At 39.6% G+C, this 23,120-nt stretch overlaps 1 protein-coding gene across 4 annotated transcripts in view; it reads right to left on the bottom strand.

Moving 5' to 3' along the window:
* Positions 1 to 852: 852 nt before the first annotated feature.
* Positions 853 to 23,120, bottom strand: part of SSBP2 (single stranded DNA binding protein 2) — a 124,510-nt gene continuing 102,242 nt past the window's right edge. For 2 of the 4 annotated variants that reach the window (XM_057383677.1, XM_057383679.1), the window contains 12 exons: positions 20,974 to 21,033; positions 19,297 to 19,363; positions 19,052 to 19,122; positions 17,312 to 17,403; positions 13,456 to 13,504; positions 12,457 to 12,492; positions 10,587 to 10,641; positions 8,999 to 9,069; positions 8,197 to 8,275; positions 7,031 to 7,059; positions 4,253 to 4,351; positions 853 to 2,337 (listed from right to left, as the gene is read on the bottom strand). In XM_057383677.1, coding sequence (XP_057239660.1) covers positions 2,308 to 2,337; positions 4,253 to 4,351; positions 7,031 to 7,059; positions 8,197 to 8,275; positions 8,999 to 9,069; positions 10,587 to 10,641; positions 12,457 to 12,492; positions 13,456 to 13,504; positions 17,312 to 17,403; positions 19,052 to 19,122; positions 19,297 to 19,363; positions 20,974 to 21,033 — 738 coding nt within the window. In that variant the 3' untranslated portion in view covers positions 853 to 2,307. The remainder of the gene's footprint in view (positions 2,338 to 4,252; positions 4,352 to 7,030; positions 7,060 to 8,196; positions 8,276 to 8,998; positions 9,070 to 10,586; positions 10,642 to 12,456; positions 12,493 to 13,455; positions 13,505 to 17,311; positions 17,404 to 19,051; positions 19,123 to 19,296; positions 19,364 to 20,973; positions 21,034 to 23,120) is intronic. The other 2 variants (XM_057383678.1, XM_057383680.1) reach the window with 1 other exon arrangement.

Here is a 23,120-nt window from a genome sequence, read left to right as displayed (position 1 = left end):
CCCTTCCAAGGCACCTGACAGCTCACTCACCTGGGGAATGGGCTTTGGCACCTGATGCCATCACTGTCCCCATCTACCTCAGTCCACAACCAGTGACATCTTGTGACTGAAACMGGGCAGGAAAGAGTCCTCAGGTCCCTGGAAAGCCACCACAGATAACACAGGTGGCAACCACAGGCTCTGGGTGTACTGGGGACACACCAGTGGTGKTAGTGACAACAGCAAAGGGTCTGAGGAAATTACACCTGAATGTGTGTTTGTGACTCAGCCAAGAGCAGGCTCTTCTACCACCTTTGGAGACAACAACAATCTGTTTTCCAAAGAGAAGCAACTGAATGTGACCCTTATAATTAATGCCAATATACCCTACAACATCATAGAGTGACTATCCAGGTTGTGTTTACAACTAATAAAGCAGCTCTTACTAAAATGTAATGCTACCAAAATATTTTGATACTTCAACATAATTTTAATCATCTGCAAGTGTCATCTTTGAATAGCCTCAACAGGACATCTCTGAATAGCCTCAATAGGAGAGTAAAGTGTTAAATATTTTTATTTCCATATATTATACACAWATAATATAAGGAAGTAAAAATGAGCTCAGAGATTGTAATATTCTTTACACATCCCATTAAGTTCAGCTACCATCACAAGCCCATCACATATGCTCCTTTATCACAAGTTCACGCAACAAATGTGCCCTTGCACATCCCAGAACTGTTCCTCCTCTGCAAATGGCTCTTCTAGACTGAGGTCCAAGGAGAGGAATTTATTSTTTGTCTGTGGTCACTTTGTGCCTGCACTGCTGATCATCAGCCTTTTGCTCACTACAAACTGAAAGCCTTTGCATTCTTGGGGGATCTGAAAACCTGTCGGAACTGAATGTACCATAATCTTGGTTTCAGAGCTCTGCCTGAAGAGAAATGGGAATGCTTCCAGAAGTGTTTCCTTTAGGCCCTTTCCTGCATTCTGTCCCTAACTAGTTGTCCTCCATATAAAAGGGCCCAGGCCTTTGTTCCTCTYCTGTTCATGGCAAAAGGTAACACCCTCACAAGGCTAGTAGTCATATAAAGTTTACTGCGGCATTTTGGCTCAAAAAAACAAAAAAAGGCTGCTGACTGGCAAGTTTTGGGGAAGTAATTCTGGCAGATAAGGTAGAAATGCATACACCCAAGTAGCAGGGTGACCTGATTTTCAAAGTGGGATTGGGAAATACTGTTTATAATTAGGAACACAGATTGCTCATATTTGTTTGAGAATCACTGAAAATGGGAAGCATTAATTTTAAGTTGTTAGAAAATGTTTTGGTAATAAGGACTCTACCATATTTCCACTAACTACCACCCCTACAGAAGACCATGCTAAATAGAAAATTCAATTCCAAGGGCAGGAGAAGCCCTGACACTTTATTGCTAGATTCTATAGCAATTGGAGCTCGCTTACAGTAACCTTATAGTACTCTATATAAACTGAGAAGCTTGTATCAAATTCAGGCTTCCATTTAAAATAGATATTGCAGATATCAGGCTTCAATTAAAGAAGAAAAATAACCTTCAGTGCTTTTTTTTTTTTCTCTTAAAGGCAAAGTATCAAAAAAAATCCCCAAACTASGTGGAAGTTATTAAATTTCTCCAAAAAATTAAGATGAGCTTTCTTCTATTTCTTGAGACAGTACAATTTGTGATTCACAGGGTAGCTGGTATCAAACACATGTTAATGAAAGCTCGTATAAGCAATTTTATTCCTATCCATAATAGCAGACACTAACAAAATCAAAAGAATTCGTTCTTTGAGTTCAACTTAAACAATAACTTATAAAGGAGTGATATATGCAACATAAAACAGTTCAGGAGGGGAGAGGGAAAGCAAATTTTAATAATTAAAATGTAAACGTGAAAAAAAAAAAAAAAAGAAATGGAATAAAAGTCCCTACTTCTGATTTCTACATAAGATGCCATGTGATACTATTTTACAATGTCCTGGGGTCTGTGTGTGTGTGTGTGTGTGTTTGTGTGTCACACACACACACCCCACGCCGACCCACACATGTACACACACAGACAGGCGCTTGCAGCTCCACCTCGGGCACCTGGCTCATGCCACTCTTTACAGTTGTCTCAAGCATGTTTGGGACCCACTTTCTTGATAAAACAGGGGAGATGGTAGGAAAAAAAACCAGGTGGGTCTGATTGTGTCTGAGATCCTTTAGTTAAACTGTACACTGGGACTTAAAATTTTCTTCTGCAGTAGCTCTCTGGAGAGGGCCAACTCACTGTGGTCTTCATGGCGACACTTGTGAACGGGTCACACACTCATTGTCATGCTAGGGGAGTACTGCAAAAGAGGAATCCACATTTTAACAAACATTTCCCCCCWCCCAGGCAGCCACATCCACACCTGGACTGCAGCAATGGGTTCACGTGTCATTGCATTCCTTGAGCTCCCTCCTCMGTTTGTGCTGCAGCCTCTGCTGGGGCTGTAGCTCAGTTTGTGTCCCCACAACTTGTCCTGTGCTGCTCTGAGGCAAAAACACAGCTCCTGCTGACCAAGRAACTMCCCTGAGGGCTGTTTTGGTGCTACMTGGGTGCTGGGATGAACCAATACCTCACTGAGGCATTCTGCCCCTTTCCTGGCCAGGGCTGGCTCATGGGGAATTTACCTGGGCAGGTGCTTAGCCTCAGGCAGACTGGTTGCAATCATGAGTAGGTGAACCCCAGAAAGATTTTGGGGAGTTTTTATTACTTTACAGGAAGAAAGGAGCAAAGATATGCATGACTGAATTGAATTCAGTGATTGAATTAGGCTTTTGGTCTGTATTATTTTGTGTTACCAATTGTAGCAGGCAAGCTAAATCAGGGGCCAGTGGTCATTTCAAGCTGAATCAGGACCAGTGATCATTCTCCTTTACATGAAACAAAAATTCAATCACATCACACTACTGTAGTGACACAAACTGAACTGCAGCCCTGCTGTGATCTATCCAAGCTACAGCTTGGCAGGGCTTCACTGAAATCAACAGGACACCACCATGCCTARAAGAAATCGTGTCTATACACCTAATTTGTTTATAAATTGAAAACTCCTGACTGCAGAAACGTTTAATTTGGCCTCAAGTCCTCTGAGTAGAGGAATATGTTCAAATGCAAGAATTATCAGCACTTTGAAAACTGACAGAAGAAAAAAGAAAAATAAATTTGCCTTTGCAGAACACATGTGTCATACATATACTACCAAGGCTGGAGCTCCACACTGGCCATTTCCAAGTGTTCAAGGATATAGWAAATGTATTTTAGATGGGTCTCCCCCATCATGTAAACTACACAGGACTGACTTCCAGCTAAGAGACTTAGAGAAAGCACCTGCTCAAGTAATTTCCTGTGTCTGTGCCAAAGCATCTGGGGAGTCACTCAGGGAAAGAAATCAAACCATGGTGTCAAGGTTTAGGATTTTAAACCTGCTATTAAGCCCTGCAKTGTTAATTGTGCCTAACTGAAATTCCTGGTGAACTGAACAGCAAAATCTGCCTGAGAAAGGACTCGGTGATAAGGCCTGAATGTGAGCCCACCAATAGCTAACATGCAGAAACTCTTCCTTTTCGCTAGCTAAAAAAGAAAACCTCCCAAAAGCCCTCAAAATCTGATTCCCATGAAATCTTCCATGGAACTCAACTATGCTGTGATCTAACAAAGCTGTTTACTGACCTGTAGGTCAGCACTGGCACAGGTAAAAAGGCTACAATCCTATTTAGGGACCAAGGTGTGGATCTGTAACCCAGCCCCAGAGACACGAGCATGACAATACCACAGAAATGCTCTGTAATGTTTTTTACAACATGCTTTGCTGCCTTAAAGCATTATCCATTTAAAAAAACCCCACAATTCGCCCCAGAATGAACCTTAGTGGGAACCTTTGCATTTTATGGATCTAATGGCAATATGCAATCTGTGGGTGCTCTCATCCACACTTCAGTGTAAACCCTGCTTTTTCACTGACCACTGACCATTTAGCGCCAAAAAAAAATATCTGAAATAAATCTACACCTCCCACCTTTTCCAGTTCCAGCTCTCTTTCGCACAATACTTTTTATTCAAATCAATACTGTACTTTCAGAAACTATTAAAAACATGCAAGAAAACAGTGCTGCACTACAAGTWCTCTACAAAACTTGTGAATTTTCTTTGTTTAAACAAGAGGCCAGAGATAAAAGTTCACCTCTGCAACCAAACAAACCAGGTTATGAAATACTTACACTCTCACTCTGGAAAGGGTTTAGGAAGTTTCCACCCATCTCACTGTCATCCCTGGGAGTGCCAGGCTGGTTGCTCATGCTCATATTACTGGGAGAGTTCTGTTAAATAAGATTTTAAAACACAGATTCAGTGCTGAAGGTCTCAGTTCATTTCCCAGCCTCCCCAGGTATGCCCAGGGCATGCTCCACACAATGCTTGGTGCACTCAGATGCACTGTGCAGTGCACTGGGGTTCTCAAGGATGTAAAGATCAGCCCCAGCAGGGCTCTGCATGATTCAGCCAGTAATTTTAGACTGTTAAGTAATGTTCTCTTGCCTGAAGCAAGGATTATTTACCTGTGCTGAGGTCAAGAAAAGCTGTAAAAGCTGCAGCAGGGTTGTGAAGAAGCTCTGTCACCACATTAATCACGTGGTTGAACGCAGCCACGTCTGTGAGCCCTGACACACGTGAGCTATGAGTTYGTACTCAGAGACACACAAAAATGTCCTTAAAGACAGGATGGATTTGGCCTGCACAAACCTTTCCAAAGGCCTGTGCCTGAGGTTTGCTCATTGTGGTTGCAATTTACTGAAAGAGTAACAACCTAAAACCTTCCAAAAATTATTTGTTAGTCTTTTCTTACAGAAGTGCACAGCCACCTCTGCAACTTCAGAAGGAGAAGGGGTGAATCAAAAAAATTGCCACAGAAATTGTTCTGCCTTGTGGACAGCTCACTGTGCACACTGCTRTTAGTCAGTGGCTCTCACCAAGCTGGCTGGCAGCCCCTTGCCATGCCTGGACCATGGGCAACCCTCTTTCCATATTTTAAAATTTTAAAATTTTAAATCACTGTAAATCGCTGTTACAGCCCCTTGAAGGACTCATGATGGAAAAAGAGCGGCCAGGGAAAGGGAGAAATGAAACTATGAATCTCATAATGAAATGCTTTCATCACAGTTGTCCCTTGACATTTTTTTTTAACCCAGAAAAACAGAATGCAGTACAAATATAAGCACTAAACTAATTACATACATGACATGCAAGCAGAACTTGTTTAGCAGCTCAGAGTTGGGTGAAAAGCCTTGCCTTAGCCCTTGTGCTTTCCTCAGTCTAATTCACTGCTTCCCAAACTGCGACCCCCAGGACCAGCACTGGTCCAGCAGAGATGAYCCAGAGCCCGACACGGGTCACTGACCCTGGTCAGTCAGGGGTGCTGTGCAGGGAAAACAGGACAGCAGCCACACAGGGAGCTGAGCTCTGCCTTGGCTCAGCACTGCTGCTGCACCTTCTGCAGCCATTCATTAATGCGGGGCTGCCCGTGTGACACAGGAGCTCAGGCTGCACAACCACATCGCTCCCTCTGGCCTTGAAATCCACAAATATAAACACCYTGTCACATTTATTCTGCACTTTTTCTCGTTCCTGGGGGATTTYCCTCTATTTTATCTCGCTCTGTGTAGGGCTAAGCTTTGACATTCTGCCATTGTTACAGCACGCCAGCCCCAAAGGGTCAATCTCCTGGAAAAATCCCATCTCAGTGACTCCCTGGTGTGTTTTTGTGGCCACTTGGGGTCTGGCATTGTAGCTCTTTGGGATTTTCCAATGCAAAAGTACCCCTGAAGCCTGTACAAATTCCATGGRCATTGCAATAAATGCTACTTAATAATGTTTATTTAATATATGCAATTTTGGTTCATTTACTGCCCTCATCTCAATCTACTTCATAAAAACTTTATGTTCTGCCATTCTGCCAATTTAATAAAAATCTCCTCTAAAAAGCTACGAATTCTGTGAGCTGTACTGATTCTGCCAACATTGGACCTATGTCCTATGGACAAATGTGTTACAGGCAAAATTAACAAAATTTTTCTTTTAGTCATTTAAAAAACACATAGATCCAAAGTGATTGCCATGAGTTATTCAGGCAGGTTAACGTGTAACAAGACTTCCAGGTAAATTGTTTTGGACCCAAGTTTTTAGAGCTGCTGATACCTGTACTAGAGTGGAATACTGGCTTTAAAAATTATCCCACAGAGATGAAAAAGTTTTGGGKTTTTTTTTAATCCTGAAAAATGCTGCTGTTTGCAATAACACACTGAAGGAAAGACACGGACTTTGATTTAAAAAGTGCTGTATACTGGTGATCTCATGGAAGGTTTATTGAACCCATCACTGCACAGCACAACTGAGACAATGTGGTCTTCTCCACCCATTGTTTCCCTTTGTGCACAGTCTGAAAATGTTATAAAACTTGAGAACACAAGGTCCTCTTTATTTATGCCCCTCTGCCAATACCACATCGGGTAATTAATTTTCAAGTTAATGATAATCATGTCTGTAGCAGTTTTATTTTTACAGACAGGACACATTAAAGTCCCTGCAGATTAAACTCACTTCCATTTCCAACTATTTAATGGTTGGGATATCAAAACAGTGCTTCTTCTGAAACTACTTCTTAATCAAGCTTTTGGGAATTTTTCCTGAGGATTAAGATAATAACATTACCTTACAGAGGTGACAAACCCAATCCTGCAACACCCAAAGGAGATTGTCCCAAATTTACATTAATAAAACTGATTATTAGGACTGGTTTCATTTATTTTAACAGTATCAAAGACTACACCATGATGAATCAGACTATGAACTGGAAGCAATTATACATAATATATATATAATATATATAATATATATGTAATATATAAGAAAGGTGCATAACAAAAAGATTCATCACGAACACAAAGGAAATAAGTTACGAGTGAAACATTCAAAAATCTCCAAATCTTTGATTAGATACTCACTTTGGAAATACTGTCCATGTCTCCTGAGCCTTAAATTAAAACAAACAATTATTCAGTTAGTTTTGAGCTGAAGCTAATCCAATAACTTTTTCATGGAAAATATGTAGTGCAACATTAACATTTTAAAACTTAAACTACTCAGCAGAAGTCTACAGTAGGTACAAAATAATCTATTCAATCAATCTGGGATTTCATCAGCTTTTGCTGCAATACTTGTACTGAGAATCTCTTAGAAGAAACCAGATGATCCTGATGAKCAGAGTAACAGAAACCAAATAAAATTAAATGTAGTGAGTGCAAGACTATTGAAAACTAATTGGGTTTTTTTTCACATGCCGTAGCTCTCAGGTAAAGCCARTAATAAGAAAATACAATGTATGATGGATGAACCAAGAAAAGCATTTTTTTTAGCAGCAAAAGCACATGTTTTCAGGAAAGAGAAATCCTGGAAGAGTATTGAGTATAAAACTAGAAGAGTATCACAGCAAAACAATAAAAAATAGAGCTGTGGGAGGAGACTGAAATAGCTATTGCATACAACCAGGCAAATTAGGGCTGAAAAGGAATGTAAGTTCTCTCTCTAAAAACATCAGATACTTTGATGTTATTGAGGGTTATTTTGTCATGGCCCAAAAGGATAAATTACATGCTAGGTACATGTACAATCGTTCTGTAACTGTCTCAATTTAACTTTTCATTTTAGCTAAGGAGAAAGAATTCTYAGGCTGTAGAMAGTGACAGAAAAAGGTGTGGCTGCCTCCCACAAAGATTTTCATTCATTTGAATGCAATGTGCATCATCATTAGTTAAAGTAAATACCCTTTTTTAGGATTGTAATAGATAACGGCTGTAAAAGTGTCCTTATATAAAGTAATCTAAAATTTCAGGGACATGCTTTCCTAAAAGAAAAAGTAATTCTGTTTAGGGGAGAGATGCCTGTGCTGAACATCCATTGCTCACAAATCTGCTCGGTGAGCTTCAACAACTTATTTTTCATTCTTGCCACAGAATGAGCCCCCTCAAATCAGTCCCTTCTTCTCACTGAAATATGTACAATCTTTTTCATATATTTTTACATACTGTGGTCTTCAGACCTCCAAGAATCAGTCACAGAAAACAGCACTGTCACCAAAAATKCACCATTTTGGCAGTGTTTACCACGTTACCTAACGATCCATTCATGTGATGTGAATCCATTCCACCCAGCCCGCTCATGGGTCCGTCTGAGCCTGGTCCCAGTGGAAACTGCAAAAGGAGCAGGCATTAAAAACTGTACAGTCATGTTTTATACAACCTAATAAAGACAAAATACTCCTCAGAGGAAAAAAAAAACAAAAGGAAGGAAAAATCCTCAGCTCTGAATGAAAAGATTCTGAAGTTCCATTTAAGAGAACGTCCCTTGTGCGAAGACTGAAAAACACCATTGTTTTTGGTCATTTTCGTGATTTTTGGAGACTGTAGCCTCTGTAGGCTAAATCCAACATAGTATTTATTTATTATTTACTTCAGTATGCTTTGTTTGACTTTCCAAACTTCTGCTGGCAACACAGCCTACCCCCACTGAAGTTATAGGGAGCTTTCATAAGTCTCTTAAATCCATTAGTGATTAATTAACAACTTTCAAACCCTACCCGACCTACACCGAGTCAGAAAACTCCCCGCTACCTTCACAAYTTGAACAGCTTCTGCACAATTCCAGTAATTAACCTTAAATTTAGCCCTTCACACATTTAAAAGAYATTAGCATCATGGCAGAACAATCTGCAGTTTACTGCACACTGATTTAGCATATCTATATATATTTATTTTTAAGTTCTGCTGGTGTTTTTTTTCYCCAAAGGCCCATAACTGAAGAGCCATCCATAAAAATGGAAAGCTTAGCAATAATGATAGCTGATGGAAAYGCAGTGTTTGGATAAACAAAAGGCTGAACAATTCAAAGGAAGATATAAGCAGATTCATATTTACATTAGGTCTGTTGGGCCCAGGTGGCACAGCGTTCATTAAAGTGTACATGTTGTCTCCAGAGTTGGTTGAATCTGTAATAAAGAGATTATTTTAAGCGCTAAAATACACTTTYCAATAAAATTACTCACCTCGTACATTTCCTGTCATTTTGTTCMTATTGTTACTGTGCCTGGGTTCCACACACAGTGGCAATATAATGCAAGATTTTATTCCCTTTCTATCCATTGCTGCCATACAAGAGGGCCATGAAGAGAAATAATTGCCATGGTCCCCAGGTGACTCCTTCTGGGCTCCAGTTTTATGCATGGCTGTTAAAAGGTTTATAAATCACCAAGTATCTGTAACTATTTAATTCCATAAACCCTGCTTCTCAGAYTTCTAAATTTCTCCACTCATCTTCAATATGCTCCACACAACAGGAGTTTGTTTCTTATCTTCCTGTAATTGTTGTCCCATCTGTAATAAATGATAAAAAGCTTCTCCTTACACAGACTGAGAGTTAAAAGTTTTTCACTCTCATCCCTGTYGAGTCCATGTGATTTTGAACATATGCTACCCTTGAGTGGAACACTGTGCAAAGATCCCTCATTCCTGAGGGAGGCTTTAGATGATGCATCATGGTACAGCCCGGTGCAATGCTTCCAAAAAAACCCCTAAAAATGTCAAAAAMTGAAAGGAGAATAACCTGACAAAAGTCTATATGCATCCCTAAGGGGATAGCATGACTTAAAAACCCACTGGCAGCTCTAGGAAATCAGTGTCTGCACAGAGAATARAAAGAGCTCAGCAGTGTGTGCCCACGCCCATTCCACACCCAGGGCACCTGTATGGACAACACAAAGATAAACCAAGGTTTATATATCTTTATCTTTTTGTATCTTTATCTCTGTCTACCAATTAATCTTTCCAACAGGACTTTTTAAGCATTAATCCCAGCAAATAATTCCACTGTGCACAGAACACTACGTATCACTGCAACACTGAAATATGCTGCCTGAGGAAAAGGGGGCAATGGCAGAGCTTTCAGCCTACAGTAAAACCAGCACATAAAAGTTATCTTTAATATTCTTTATCCACCACATCCTTCAGCAGCACTCATCCCTGGCTCTCCTCACGTTCTGCTGGCACAGGGCATGGCTGGGCTCTGGGAATCCTTGAACTGTTGATCACACAGGTGGGTAAATACCTTGGCAAAACTCATAGGTGGCCAATTTCCAAGTGTTTTCATGCTTTGGAAAACAGAACTTCAAAATATCTTYACCTCAGGTTGCCTTTTTTCATGTGGTTGGTTTTTTTTAACGGTTTTTATTTTATTTCACTTTGTTTTGTTTTCAATTTTTATTTTTATTTACTTAATTCCTAGTAACTGTATTGATAAARTTATTATACTGGTGCAGTAAGTTTTTATAGCTTATTAGGAAACCTCCCTACCCTCCTGTGCTGCAGTGGACAGCAAAAAAAGAAAAAAAAAAAACTCTGATAAAGAAATACAGACCAAATAATTTATCACTATGTCTTTATTAAAAAATAATTTGTGTCCTTCCTAAAATCCCTTATAATTTTGTTATTTCCAAGTATACTTCCCTACCTGCWGGACTAGGCATGATGGGTGTTCCTGGTGGACCTCCACCTCCTGGAGGACCCTGAAGAGAGTAAAATTGTCAATTACTATGAAATAAAAGGTTAGGAAACACCTAAAACACACACACCAAAAAAACTTCCATCAAGGAACATTTATTGCTCTAAGTTTTGGGTATTTCCATGTCATGAATCTGATCAGGACTAAGAAACACTAAGAAAATGCTCTGTTTGTCAAAAAACAGTTTTATGGTTCTTGAAGAATTTTCCAGGAATTGTGTTCTAAACAGCCGAATCATTTAGTAAGAACARAAACACAACATCTTGCTTCCTATGTTTGCAGAACCACTAAATTCTTTAGGTAACATGAAAAGCCACCAACTTCCATTTAGGTAAAAATGCCTACATCCATTAAAGTCAGYAAATACTGATTTCCAAAGTAACACATACACAACCTGATAGTAATATTTATTATTTTCACTGCCACATGGCTATTACTGTATCTTTATCTCTTCTGTTATCATTTAAAACAGCAGATACTCTGTTTCAGACAGGGATATCTCTTCAGTGTTAGCATTTGTAAGGGTTTGGTTGTTCCTGTTGGCTTACAGGTTATTTATCCATGTACTTTTTACCCATATACTTTTATCCATAAATACATATCCACATTTTATCCATATCCATATGCATCAAGGCTCTCCACATACTTTTTATTCATATACCTGTGTACTAACCTCACTAACTTAATTTCTTTTAAGCACTCTCTTGGCATATTCTAAAACATGTCATGGAGAGATGTGGGTACAACTGATCATTTATGAGAAAAGTTGCTTGTTTTCATTAACATTTGCATCTCATTGTTTGTGTATTTCCTTCTTTTAGAGAGCCTGTTGGTATGAACCACATTCACTCAGAGGTCGTAATATTTTATTATTGTTCATATATATATGTATACATATATTTGCATAGTTATATAGCATAGTTATATATATTATATATACTTATTTTATAGATGTGCTTATATGATTGCAAATATTAATAAATTATACACACATTAATCTTACATGAATCTTAAGTTCTCAAAGTGAGTAGTCCCAGATTACAAATCCTTTCTCTAAAATCTTCTTGAGGAGCTCTCCAGCCCATCCCTCATCCTCAAATATTTGTTGTTTATCAAGGCAAATATTATCAAAATGCCTTTAAATTGTGAARTAATGGAATATGGCAAAACCACAAAACATCTCCCGAACAGAGAGAATTTTGTGAAGATCTGCATTGAAAGAACTGATTTGGAGATCGCAAATCTGGGCTGTTTCCACTAAACCTGTGACTAAATGAGGGTGAGTTGCAGACACGTGTAGGARTCATAATGTTTTCCACAGGTAATTGTCTAAATAAAGGACAAAATAAATCACTTTTAAGTATATAATCCTCTGTCCTCACCCTGTGACACCAGTCCCGGTGCACATCCAAGACAAAAACAGACTAAACAATCTGCCTTAGAGGAGTTCCTCAGACACACAAACAATCTTGAGTACAACAGCAACAGCAACAATAATGAGTCTAAAATAATAAACAAAGTTAATCTCTGCTGACAGAGACTCAACCCAGCACTGCATATAAACACTTCTTTCCTGCAGGAGTTCAGACACTCTCACACAACCATTTTTACTGAGAAACCCATGAGTGTTTTGGAAGACAATAGATTGTGTTAGCTATGAATGTTTTCTGCAGTGAAGCAGCACTGAGGGTATTTTTTGGTATTTTTTGGTGATGATTGTGCTCAGAGCACCCACACCCAGCACCCCAGGGCAGCTCTGGTGTTCCTGCAGCTCCCAGAATTGCTGTGACACACACTTCAAACACACACAGGGACTCACCACGTAGTTCCCAGGAGATGCTGAGGAATAAGGTATCTGAAACACCAACAGAAAAAACAGTGATTTCCTCTGCACTGGGATGGAGACCAGGCAGCTGCAGGTCAGTGCTCATTTAATTAGAATAACTAAAAGATGTGGTTAAAATCATGGGGGAAAATGCCTCCGTTGTCAAAATAAACACCTCTTTTCAGTAATGTAAAAATATCAAACTATTAAAATAAGGTATAACATTATTAGGGCAATGCAGTTTAAAAGGTTTGTGCAGTCAAGCAGGACACCCTAGAATTTCAGTCAGGTCAGAATTATCCAAGCATGAACTGAATTTGTATGTTCTTACAGATAGCTAATGTTGATTAAAATGTTGACCATAAAAGAAAAAGAAGCTATCACATCTTCCACCTTTTATCTTTTCTTTTAGGAGATACTGTATTTATATGCACTTTGTTTTTTTTTAATCTGCTTTCCTTCTCTGTTGCAGCCTTTGCAATCAYTGMCTCCAATGGAACACGGGACAGTGGYGCTGTGGGAGGAGCAATTGTTCTGACAAATACGAATTTGTCTACAGACAACTTGTCAGTCAAACGATTGTTAAAAATAAATCTATTATTGGGCATGCCAATTAATTTCAGAGACTGGAAATACTTTAAAAATCAGTTAAAAAAATATCCATATTAATYAAGTACATACAAAAGAAAACTGAAGAAGAGTTTCGCTACTAGAACKGAAAAACCAAAAATGAGAAAACTGAAAGACCTGTTTCACAGAAAAAGCTGGACCCACCTTACCCAACTGCAAGTGCCAAAAATAGACATTTTTAAACTGATGATGTATGATCACTGAATGAAAACGAAAATTTTCCACCTTCTGGGGAAATACCAGACACTGCTGCTCTTGTGGGATCCCAGGACAACCTTTGTGTCATGGCAGTGCTGGGCCTGATGTTGAAGATACCTCCCTAAATGCAAGAARAAGTCAAATATATTCATAATATTTACTTACAGAATTGGCATTGGTTGGGTTTGGCCAAGGTCTCCCACCCCCAGGACCCCTGAAACAGAAGATGAATGATGAGACACAGAACMTTCCCCAACCTCTGACCAGCCCTGAGGGAAAAAAATCTAAATGACCTGTTTGCAGAGGAAGGAAGAAGTGGCTTTTTTCAAGCTAAAGTCAGTTTACAAACCATAACGACACCAAGTTAAAATGCTAGTGCAGAATTCTCATTGTGCTGCCATTTCATCATTTGGTGAGATTATTAATTTATWTACTACTCAAAAAGTACATTTAAGTCTTAAAATAAATAAATTTTCAGTCATAAAACCACAGTAACCTTGTTCACATAACAAAGCAGATGCCTGAAGTACTGAGGGCGTGTGCATTTATTGGTGATCTAAAATACTGCAGTATGGTCAAGTTCCATTAGTAAAACCTTGCAATTAGCTAATAAATGTTTGGGAACACCTAATTAATTTATGAAAGAACAAGCCATACAAAATACATTGCTGTAACCCCAGCATGGTGACCAAGATGGTGACCATGATGATGATGATGATGATGATAACAACAACAGCCATGATCATAAATTTCATGTATTAAAACCAGAAAACTCTCAGATGGTTTCTCACTCTCACTAAGCACAGAAAAATAGTTTGGGGGTGAGGCTTCACCTCCTCACAATCCAGAGGGAAGGCAGAAATCTCCATGCTCAGAGTCACAATGTCTCAAACACAGAGTTCTTTCTGGGAGCACTGAAGCTCCTCGTTGTTTATAAACAAGACTGAATCACTTTTTGAAAGCCCTGACATTGGAGAGGCAGAGCAGATGACAAAACTGTCACATTTAAAATGGCATTTTGGCCTCATTAGCTGTAGAAAAGCAACATTAACCACTGCAGCTCACCAGGCATGGGAGAGTGACTTAAACAGAGAGAAAAAAAATCCTTTTTTTTAATGAGTTCTGAAAGTTTTCTAAGTCTTGCTGCAATAACAACTATTAAGTGCATGTGTTGCCTGAGGGATTCAATAATGATTTTTTTTTTCTTTTTATTATGTTGTTGATGAAAATACAAAGGAACTGTCTCAAAAAAAAAATTAACTGAAAATTGATTTATTTCCACTGCCATTATTGCTGGAATGCTGGAAATCGGGAATAGTGGTATGGACTTTTCTGCCTCMTTCAATGAAAGACTGAGTGAGGAAATGCTCCTCAGGTCAAATATTCAGCAATTCCCATGGTGAAATATTAACTGTTGGGTTTTTTTCCCCCTATTGTTCATTTCCTTATTTTTAATTGGTTTATTGGATCCCCTTTTTCAGGAAAATCTGGAACATTTAAACAAAAAAAAAAATACAAAAAAATAATAATGAAAAAAAAAAAYCAGGAACACTTAAAAGTCTGATTTCATCCCAAACCCTTGCACTCATTTCTGTGATGTTTACTAACTCAGAGACATGACAGAGTTAAGCCACAGGAATATGGAAACTCAAAAATTTACACAGAGACCAGGRAACTCACCTTTCATCTAAAAACTGTTGGAATTTTCAATTTTTTTGGACAGCTTTCAGTATAGACTTACAAATCACTGCAGCAGCTTCTGCTCGAAAGCCACACGGATTTTGTGGAGCCAAATGCTTATAAAACCCATATAAAAACACCCAAACTGCATTTTTTTTTGTTTCAATTCAATGCAAGCAGGTGTTTTGTCTTTTACTAAATGTTTACAGGGTCATAAAACATCCTCATACAAGTACCAATTCCAAAATAATTCATGAAGTATCTGTTGCTATGACCAATTTCAGCTGCATTTTTTTAAGATAATTGTGTTAGTGTCAAACCTGGCTTGAAAAATGCAAAAGTCTGGAATTTCAGTTCCCCAAGAGGCAAATATATTCCATCAGGAAATTAAACATCTAGACACAAGTTTGTGAATTGAAGTCAAAAGACAAAATCACACCATTTTTTCTTTAAATTCTGAGGCATGACTGAGATATTCTTAGTGCTTGAGACAGCACTGCAGGGTCACACGGGGTGTTAAAAATCACCAGTGAAATGTAACACTGCTCCCTGAAATCTGCCTTTTTGTTCCAGAAACTGGCACAGACRTGAAATCTTCCTAAAAATGGCTCCGTCAAGTTTCAGCTGAGAAACTTAGAGCTAAAATGAAGTTATTCTGCGGAAGAACATGGGCTGTGCATCAGCTGTGCCCAACAGAAATCTGATGGGAATTACTGATGACAAAGCAAGAAATTACCCAGCAGTGCTCTATTTGTGRATCATATGGACTGAAATGCTGCCTTATGAGCCCCCAGGCTGCCGTTTTTGACCACAAAGAACACTTTCTCACCCAGAAAAATGGTAAAATTTTATTTGGCAGATAGTCTGCTCTTAACCAAAGCAGCTTCCTTTCGCACCTCCCAAGGAGGCAAAGCTGGATTTAAACGGCAGCTGTTTCTGTAGAACGCTCATTTCTGTATTTAGCATGGCCAAAAACCCAAGGAAAAAAAGAACAGAACACTGAGAAATTGTCATGTGAAGAAAACCCTCGGGTGTGTAAAGCCATCCTCAAGCACAGTTAGGGTGTTTCCCAGAAATGTGATTTSCCCCAATGAGCACAGAGCTGTTCCCTTTGATAAAACATGTTTATAAAAAGCTGCAATATTAGTATTTCAATCCACCTTTTCTCTTTCTGGCAGGCCAGGAAGTCTTTTTGTCATTCAGGAAACTCTCTTCTTATTTTTCCTGTACAAATTCTTATTTACGTGGATAAAAAACCTCAGTTTTACTTCTGGACAGGTAATTTCCTTTTTTTCAGAAATCAATCTTCTACTGAAAAAAGACACTACAGTGCTTATCCTTGACTCACAYGAAATTCAAATGTCTAAATATTTTTTCCACACCAATTTAATTTAAAAACATAAATGCCTACCCTCAGGAAAGCTCCTAGAACTGTGTTRAACCCCATGTATGTATGTCTATGACAGAGCAACACAAAACTTCAGATTTTCATTTACTTGCCTCAAGAATTCAATGCATGTCTGGAAATCCAAATAAATTACAGGTATGGTGGATTTTTTAAACTACATTATCTATTTCTGTACCTCTTTGACTTTTTCCAGGGCGGTAACCTTTTACTTGTAACAAAAATTATAATTTCTTATTTATGTTTTCTATAAAAACCAGACCAAACATGGGGATCTATGATATAATGAGAAAAGCATACAGAAATCTTTACTGTGTACTCTTAATGTTACATCTGAAGTATTTCTGCACACTCAAAAAGGGGGTTGTCCTCAGGGACACAGGGCACAGCATGTGCTGCCATGGCAAATTCCATCTGTGGAATAAATCTSAACTCAAACTGATGATAATCCAGACCCACAAATACACAGAAACACTGACAAAAACACTCTCATATCTGTAAAGCTCTTCTATCTGTTTGGACTAGAAATAAATTCAGTTAAGGAAATAAAAACTGCACTTGATGAAAACTTTCGAATCAAATGTGTCTTTCTTATAAACAGTTGTAGACAAAGATTATTTTCCTACAATTAAATACTGATTTATTTTGCAGAGAAGAGCCCTTCTTCACAAGGTATTTAGTAAGTAGTGTCATTTTTTTAAAKGCATACAAGGATAGATCAGTGCTTMTATTGACAAAATAATATCCCCAGTATTTGAAGTTTGATCTGTGAAAGAAACTGAGTGAAGGCTCCTGTAAGAGACCGTGAGTTCACTTCTTAAAATTGCATTTATTGGTCACCAAAGCATGCTCTCCTTGCCTTTTCCATCCCAACCGTTACTGATACAATGAAATAAAGGCATTTTCTAAGTGCAATAGGATTTGTGTKGTGCTTACATGTTCATCCCAGGCATCCCCGGGCCACCTAAAGCGTTCAGAGGGGGTCTCATGGCACCTCCATAGTTCTGCAACGACAACCAAGGGTCAGACTACCACAAAACAAAAAAACAAAACCAAAGAGGAGGGGGAAAGAAAGGACAGCAGGTTAATGACATCCCTGTGCAACTGCTGCAGGACAGGCCATGCCATTCATGCTCTCAGGATTCCCTCTCTGATCACTTAAAAAAATGGGATCGTTAACCCCAGGGAGAAACAACTACTAACAACAGAAGGTGGCTAACAATGGTTAAAATTATTTCAGGAGGAGTTATTTACACGTTTTGAGCCCAAGTTAATGGCCAGCAAAGGTCAGGTTTTAGAACTAAACTTTTTAATACTCGACTTTTAAATTAAGGCAATTCAAAATTGGAAACCTGGACTAAGATCCTGAGATATCAAACTGTACGATTATTAATTAGATTTTGTTACATTTGTAAAACATTAAAAACATGAAACCACACTTATATAACTTATCCAATGTACCATTACATTTCTCTTTCCATTTTTCACTTCTAATAAATCACAAAATCCCAGCATGGGACCTTAAAGCCACCCCCCATCCTGGGACAGGACACCATCCACTATCCCAGGTCTGTAATAACCACAGTGAACAGTATTTAATATCGTAATTAATGTCATAGCAATGGTAACAAATTAATTCCCCAACGCCCATAACATCTGAGTTTATGCCCTGATATTGTAAATAACCAAAGTCTCACTGCATTACTTACACAAAAAAAATCAATTTTACCTGGTTTTATTTAGTGGAATACAAGCAAAACCATCTGTCTCACTTCACAATCTAACTTCAGCTGTAATTACTGATAATTCTAAATGTACTGCTTTGGCCCAAAATAACAGGACTGCCATTAGGACCAGCAATAGGGATGTTCTTTCAGAGTAGGGGTCTCTCTGCAGAGCTTGGGTGCCCAGGCAGATGGTAATTCAATTACAAAGTCATTTCTGAATTTAAATTTTGTGGACTTAAAATGTTGTGTAGGTTAGGACGTTGAGCACAAGAAAGACGAAACTTACAAAAACACTGGATTTAAAATTATATAAAAAAATGGAAAAATGGTCTTCATAAGAACTGGCATGAGATCTGCCTGCTGTGTGACTAATAGTGCTGCATAAAGGATCAGCTCAACCTCATATGGCAGCACAGCAGAGCTCCTCTTTCTACCTCCAAAAATGGTAAACGCATTTCAGGGCTACAGACAAAACCAGCAAATGTACTTAATAATGTTTTGTTGGTCACACAGCAGACGTTGTGAAGAACTGCACAACTGGTTTCTAGCAAGAAGACCCAAAATTGTAGAGACAGTTGTGAACAGATTTGAAAGGCAAGGCTATACCTTCATTTAGAATGTTGTTATTCAAATAAGAAGAGGAAGAGGAGGAGGAGGAAGCACCTTCTCCACTCTTGGTCTCCCTTGCCCATGGCAGTCTTTGGCTTTTAGTCTCTTTCCTAAAGAGAGCAGCTGAAGGGCTTCCTTTTTAAACTCTAAATATTAATGACAATGACAGATTTTTCATTTAGATTTTGTACAGCTGCAACTCAGAACTAATTTTTTTGTAAAATTGGATGTTTGTTCTAATTATGAAAACAAGTCCTGGGCATCTTCAAGCTGTGCAAAGACAGAGAATGCAGTGTAAGTAGAGGCCTGCAAATAAGAATAACCCATTTCTGGAAAATACCTGTGGTCCTAATGGCACCATTCCCCTSGGAGGAGTCATCCTCTGCATCGGCCCACCCATGTTTGGATGACCTGCAAATAAAATGCAAAATACATTACTGATTGTGCAATACGCAATTCATTTCAATGCGCAACACTCGAGCACCTTCTGCAGATACTTTTAATGAATCGTGACTTGCTAATTAAAAGAAAAGCTTAAAGGACTGTGGAAAGTCCTTAAATTGTGGAGAGGGGTCCTGCACTCACCCTGCTGCCGTGTGGGGTCCATCCCGCTGGGCAGGAGGGGCTGACTCCCCGGGACACCTCCGAGGGCCTGAGGCATGGAAAACACAGCATCAGTGCACAGAATRCCTTCAAATTTACAATAAAAACACAACACACATATTTCATTCCTAATTCCTGGATGTTTCCTCTCAGCCAAGAGTTAACGTGCTTTTAAATCCCCACATTAATCTGCCCTCTGGGTTTACTGAATCAGGCTTTAAGCTCATTTTTACGGGATTTTACCTGTAGCTGGGTCAAGTAGAGAAACGTGTTCGTGAATGGATCTTTGTAGCTGATCCACAAGGTGCAATTAGCATTTCAAAGCACTGCCACGCTTTCAGTAAAAATGTATTGTGAATGAGTAAACCACAGAATCTCAGAATGGTTTGGGTGGGGAGAGACCTCGAAGCCCCTCTTGTTCCAACTCCTCTGTCAGGGGCAGGGATACCCTCCACTGTCCCAGGACCAAAYTATCACAAATCAAAATTTGGGCTTTTAAAACTGCACCACAATCGTTTATTGCCCTTCCATGGTGTAACTTGAGTCATGAGTGCTCCAAAAAACCAAAAAACGAAAAAGAAACAGCACTTCCTGAGCGTGGCATAAGAGCTGCAGTTTCCCTGGGATGATGTGATTGTCTCCCAGTGAAAATACCACAGTGAGCAGACAAAAACACTCCTGACACCAAACCTGCAGCCCACATCTGCCAGGATCCACTGTGCTCAGGCACAGAGAGTGGGAAAAACCCAAACACTGAGCTCAGGGGTTCAAACCCCTCTGGCTGGGTTTGTGTTGAGAGCTGCAAAAACCAGGAATGCACTGGGTGACAGCAGTGAAATGTTAGCAAATGTTAAGCACAGTAGTTATGGCACTGCACAGACCTTCAATTAATCAAGGTTAATTAAATCACCCTCTGGCCTGGGAAAAAAAAGCAGCTCTGGCACAGGGTAACTCAACCTGACCCCAAACATCAGCAGGGAGAGCAGCACCCAGAGCACTCCARCCCCCTCACTGAAATTTGGATTTCACATCTCCTGGCCATACCGTGCCAAAAGTGGACACAAATTTGTTGGAATTGTGTTACACAGTTATATAAAATAGCCAGAAACAAGGCTGGGGTAGAATGTGACAATGGAAAGGCAGTTCTGGAAGCCAAAGATGGACCACACCACCTATTCTATCCCTCCTTTTCAGCCTTTCCCAATGCTGTAAATGACCCAGTTTTCCCCTCAGAGCTCCACTGATGCTTTTCTGTCTGCTTGTCTCTAACTTTTCATCTGCTGACGACTCTTTCTCCTCCYCTATCTGCACTATGGAGAGCTGAAAACCACAAATGTTCTCTACTTTCAGAACCCTCTCCTCACAGATGGGCCACAAAAGGTCCCTGCTGACGAGCAGCAGCTCATTACTCATCCCTGTCTCGCTGGCATTGCACATCCTTTGACGGAGACGAGACAAAATTGGGAATTCAAGGCTTTTATCAAATCCTCAGAGTGTCTGCAGGAGCCATGGAGCATTTTATGTTTGTCACTGGTGATCCCCAGATGTGCTGTGCGATAAAGGCAATGTGTGTGTCCCACAGAGGGGACAGGGACACAGAGCTGAGGGACACAGGGAGCTGTCCCCTGGGTCACCTGAGGGTCAGTGGTCAGTCCTTACCTGGTTGGGTATTCTCAGAGGTGGCCTTGGGCCTCCAGGGTAGCGAGGGGACATGAAAGGCTGCAGGAAAACACAAACAGTGCTCAGTAATTCCACCCTTTTGGTGAATGCCACGCTCACACCCAGGGCACTCAGCACTCTGCCCCACAATCTCAGCACTACTGCACAAATTTAGAGATTCGCAGCCAATCTGTCCATCACAACAAATCATTTAACACTTTTGTTACAGCACTGGTGAGTGCAGAATATGAACAACTTAATGCATTAATGGGGAAGAATAAAACAAAATCAAACACTTGTACTTGCTGCTGGAGAAGGGGAAAAATGGGAATCTTGGAATAGAAAGCCAAATTTGGGAGAGTTCAGAGGTAAGGAAGACCAAAATAATTCMCAAACAACACTTTTCATTCGCTTTTTCATAATACAGTAAAAATCAGCACACAATTTTACCCATGGGAGCACAGACWCCCAGTTTATGATGCAAATATTTAGAATTTTGCTGTTTTCAGCAGCCATGTCAATTCAGTGCTCCCTCCCTGCTCACACACACTGCATCTCCTCTCTCACACCTACATTTATCCCCAAATCTGTCACTCCATCCACAACTTGTGAGGTCCTGGTGGCTCCTCCTGAGCTCCCTCACAGCCCCAAACAAGGCCAGTCCCCCAGACAAATGAGTGGTACTGGCAGCAAAAACATTTAATTTCCCTGCTCATTCCACTCTGAAGTGAGGCCGTAACTTAGAAATCCAAAAAGATGAGTGGCAAATCTACAGGAAAAAGGCACAAACATCTGACWAAACAGAAGATGAAGAGGATGGGTTTGGCAAGGCAAGTACCTACAGCTCCAGAAGAAAATGAAGAGATAAAAGTAAGCTCTGACTGTGAGTATGGGGATAGAAAGACTGATTTAGACCAGCAACAGCTAGCAGAGAAACTGCAATTATTTTACCAATAATTTTTCCTATGATCTTACATCAATAAATTAATGAAACCTTTCACATTCTGGAATCAGATGAAAGCTGAAATAATGTAACCTACATAAACACGCACTCAAAGCGGTGCTAGAAAGCAATTTAAAGTACAGAGGGTTTACAAACTGGAGAAGAAAAGTTCAATAACAATTGTGAAAAGATTAATAAAAAGATACTCGAAAYGATACGCTGCAGAAGAGGGAGATTTCTTTGTGCACTTTCTGATGGTGAGAACCTCTGATAAAAGAGAAAGGGCTGTGCCTGTGGCGAGGACCTTGTGTGACAGTAGAAATGTCAGGAAATTAGAATTTCAACCATTTCCACAAAGGTCAACTGAGTGCAGCCACTCCAATGAGGACTTGGGTTTGATTTGTCCTGTCCAGCAAACAAAACTCAGCTTTATTTACAGCTGTGCAGCTCTACAAAGGGAAATGTGTCTCTCAATTCAGCCATGTGCTAAGAGTAGAACCACACTACTAATATAACATAATAAGKAATAAAAAATAGTAATAAGAACCTGCTCCTTCCAAGCTTACAAGGCTTAAATACTGTAAATATTCACGTAGCTGTGTGCTCCCCTCAAACCCAGGTGGAACTGCAACCAGTGACAAGCAGACTTCAAGCAGCTCCTATGGTGTGGTTTACCACAAAAATGTTACCATTGAAAACTTAAATATTCTTGTTTTTATGTCAGGAACTGAACTTTTCCCTCGCCACTGCCAAAGCTGTTTGTCCACAAAAAGCTTCTACCAAGATGTCTCAAGACAACCAAGAAATTCTGTCCAACATATTATTGAAAATACGTTAGATACTATCAGCTTTTCACCAGGGTGGGACTATTTTAAGTCCCCACACACATAATTGAGCATCAGCTTCTGAAAGGCACAGACTCAGGCAGCAGAAACTTTGAGTCACCATTTTATTCACTGCCTCCCTTGTCACTTACAGAACACCCGACTGTCAGTGTCTGACTGGTTTTACTTTCATTCTCTACAGATTTTTGTTTTGCTGAAATGACCACGGTTTAGGGAGGAAGCATTGAGGGTTTTCATTTCCTACAGGAGGCATCACTCTTTTCTTTTCTTTCTTTCTTTCTTTCTTTCTTTCTTTCTTTCTTTCTTTCTTTCTTTCTTTCTTTCTTTCTTTCTTTCTTTCTTTCTTTCTTTCTTTCTTT

Source organism: Malurus melanocephalus, unplaced genomic scaffold (genome assembly GCF_030028575.1).
Source record: "Malurus melanocephalus ecotype Western Australia unplaced genomic scaffold, MMel_1.1 scaffold_651, whole genome shotgun sequence".
Lineage (NCBI taxonomy): Eukaryota > Metazoa > Chordata > Aves > Passeriformes > Maluridae > Malurus > Malurus melanocephalus.
This window is presented reverse-complemented; position numbering and strand designations above follow the sequence as displayed.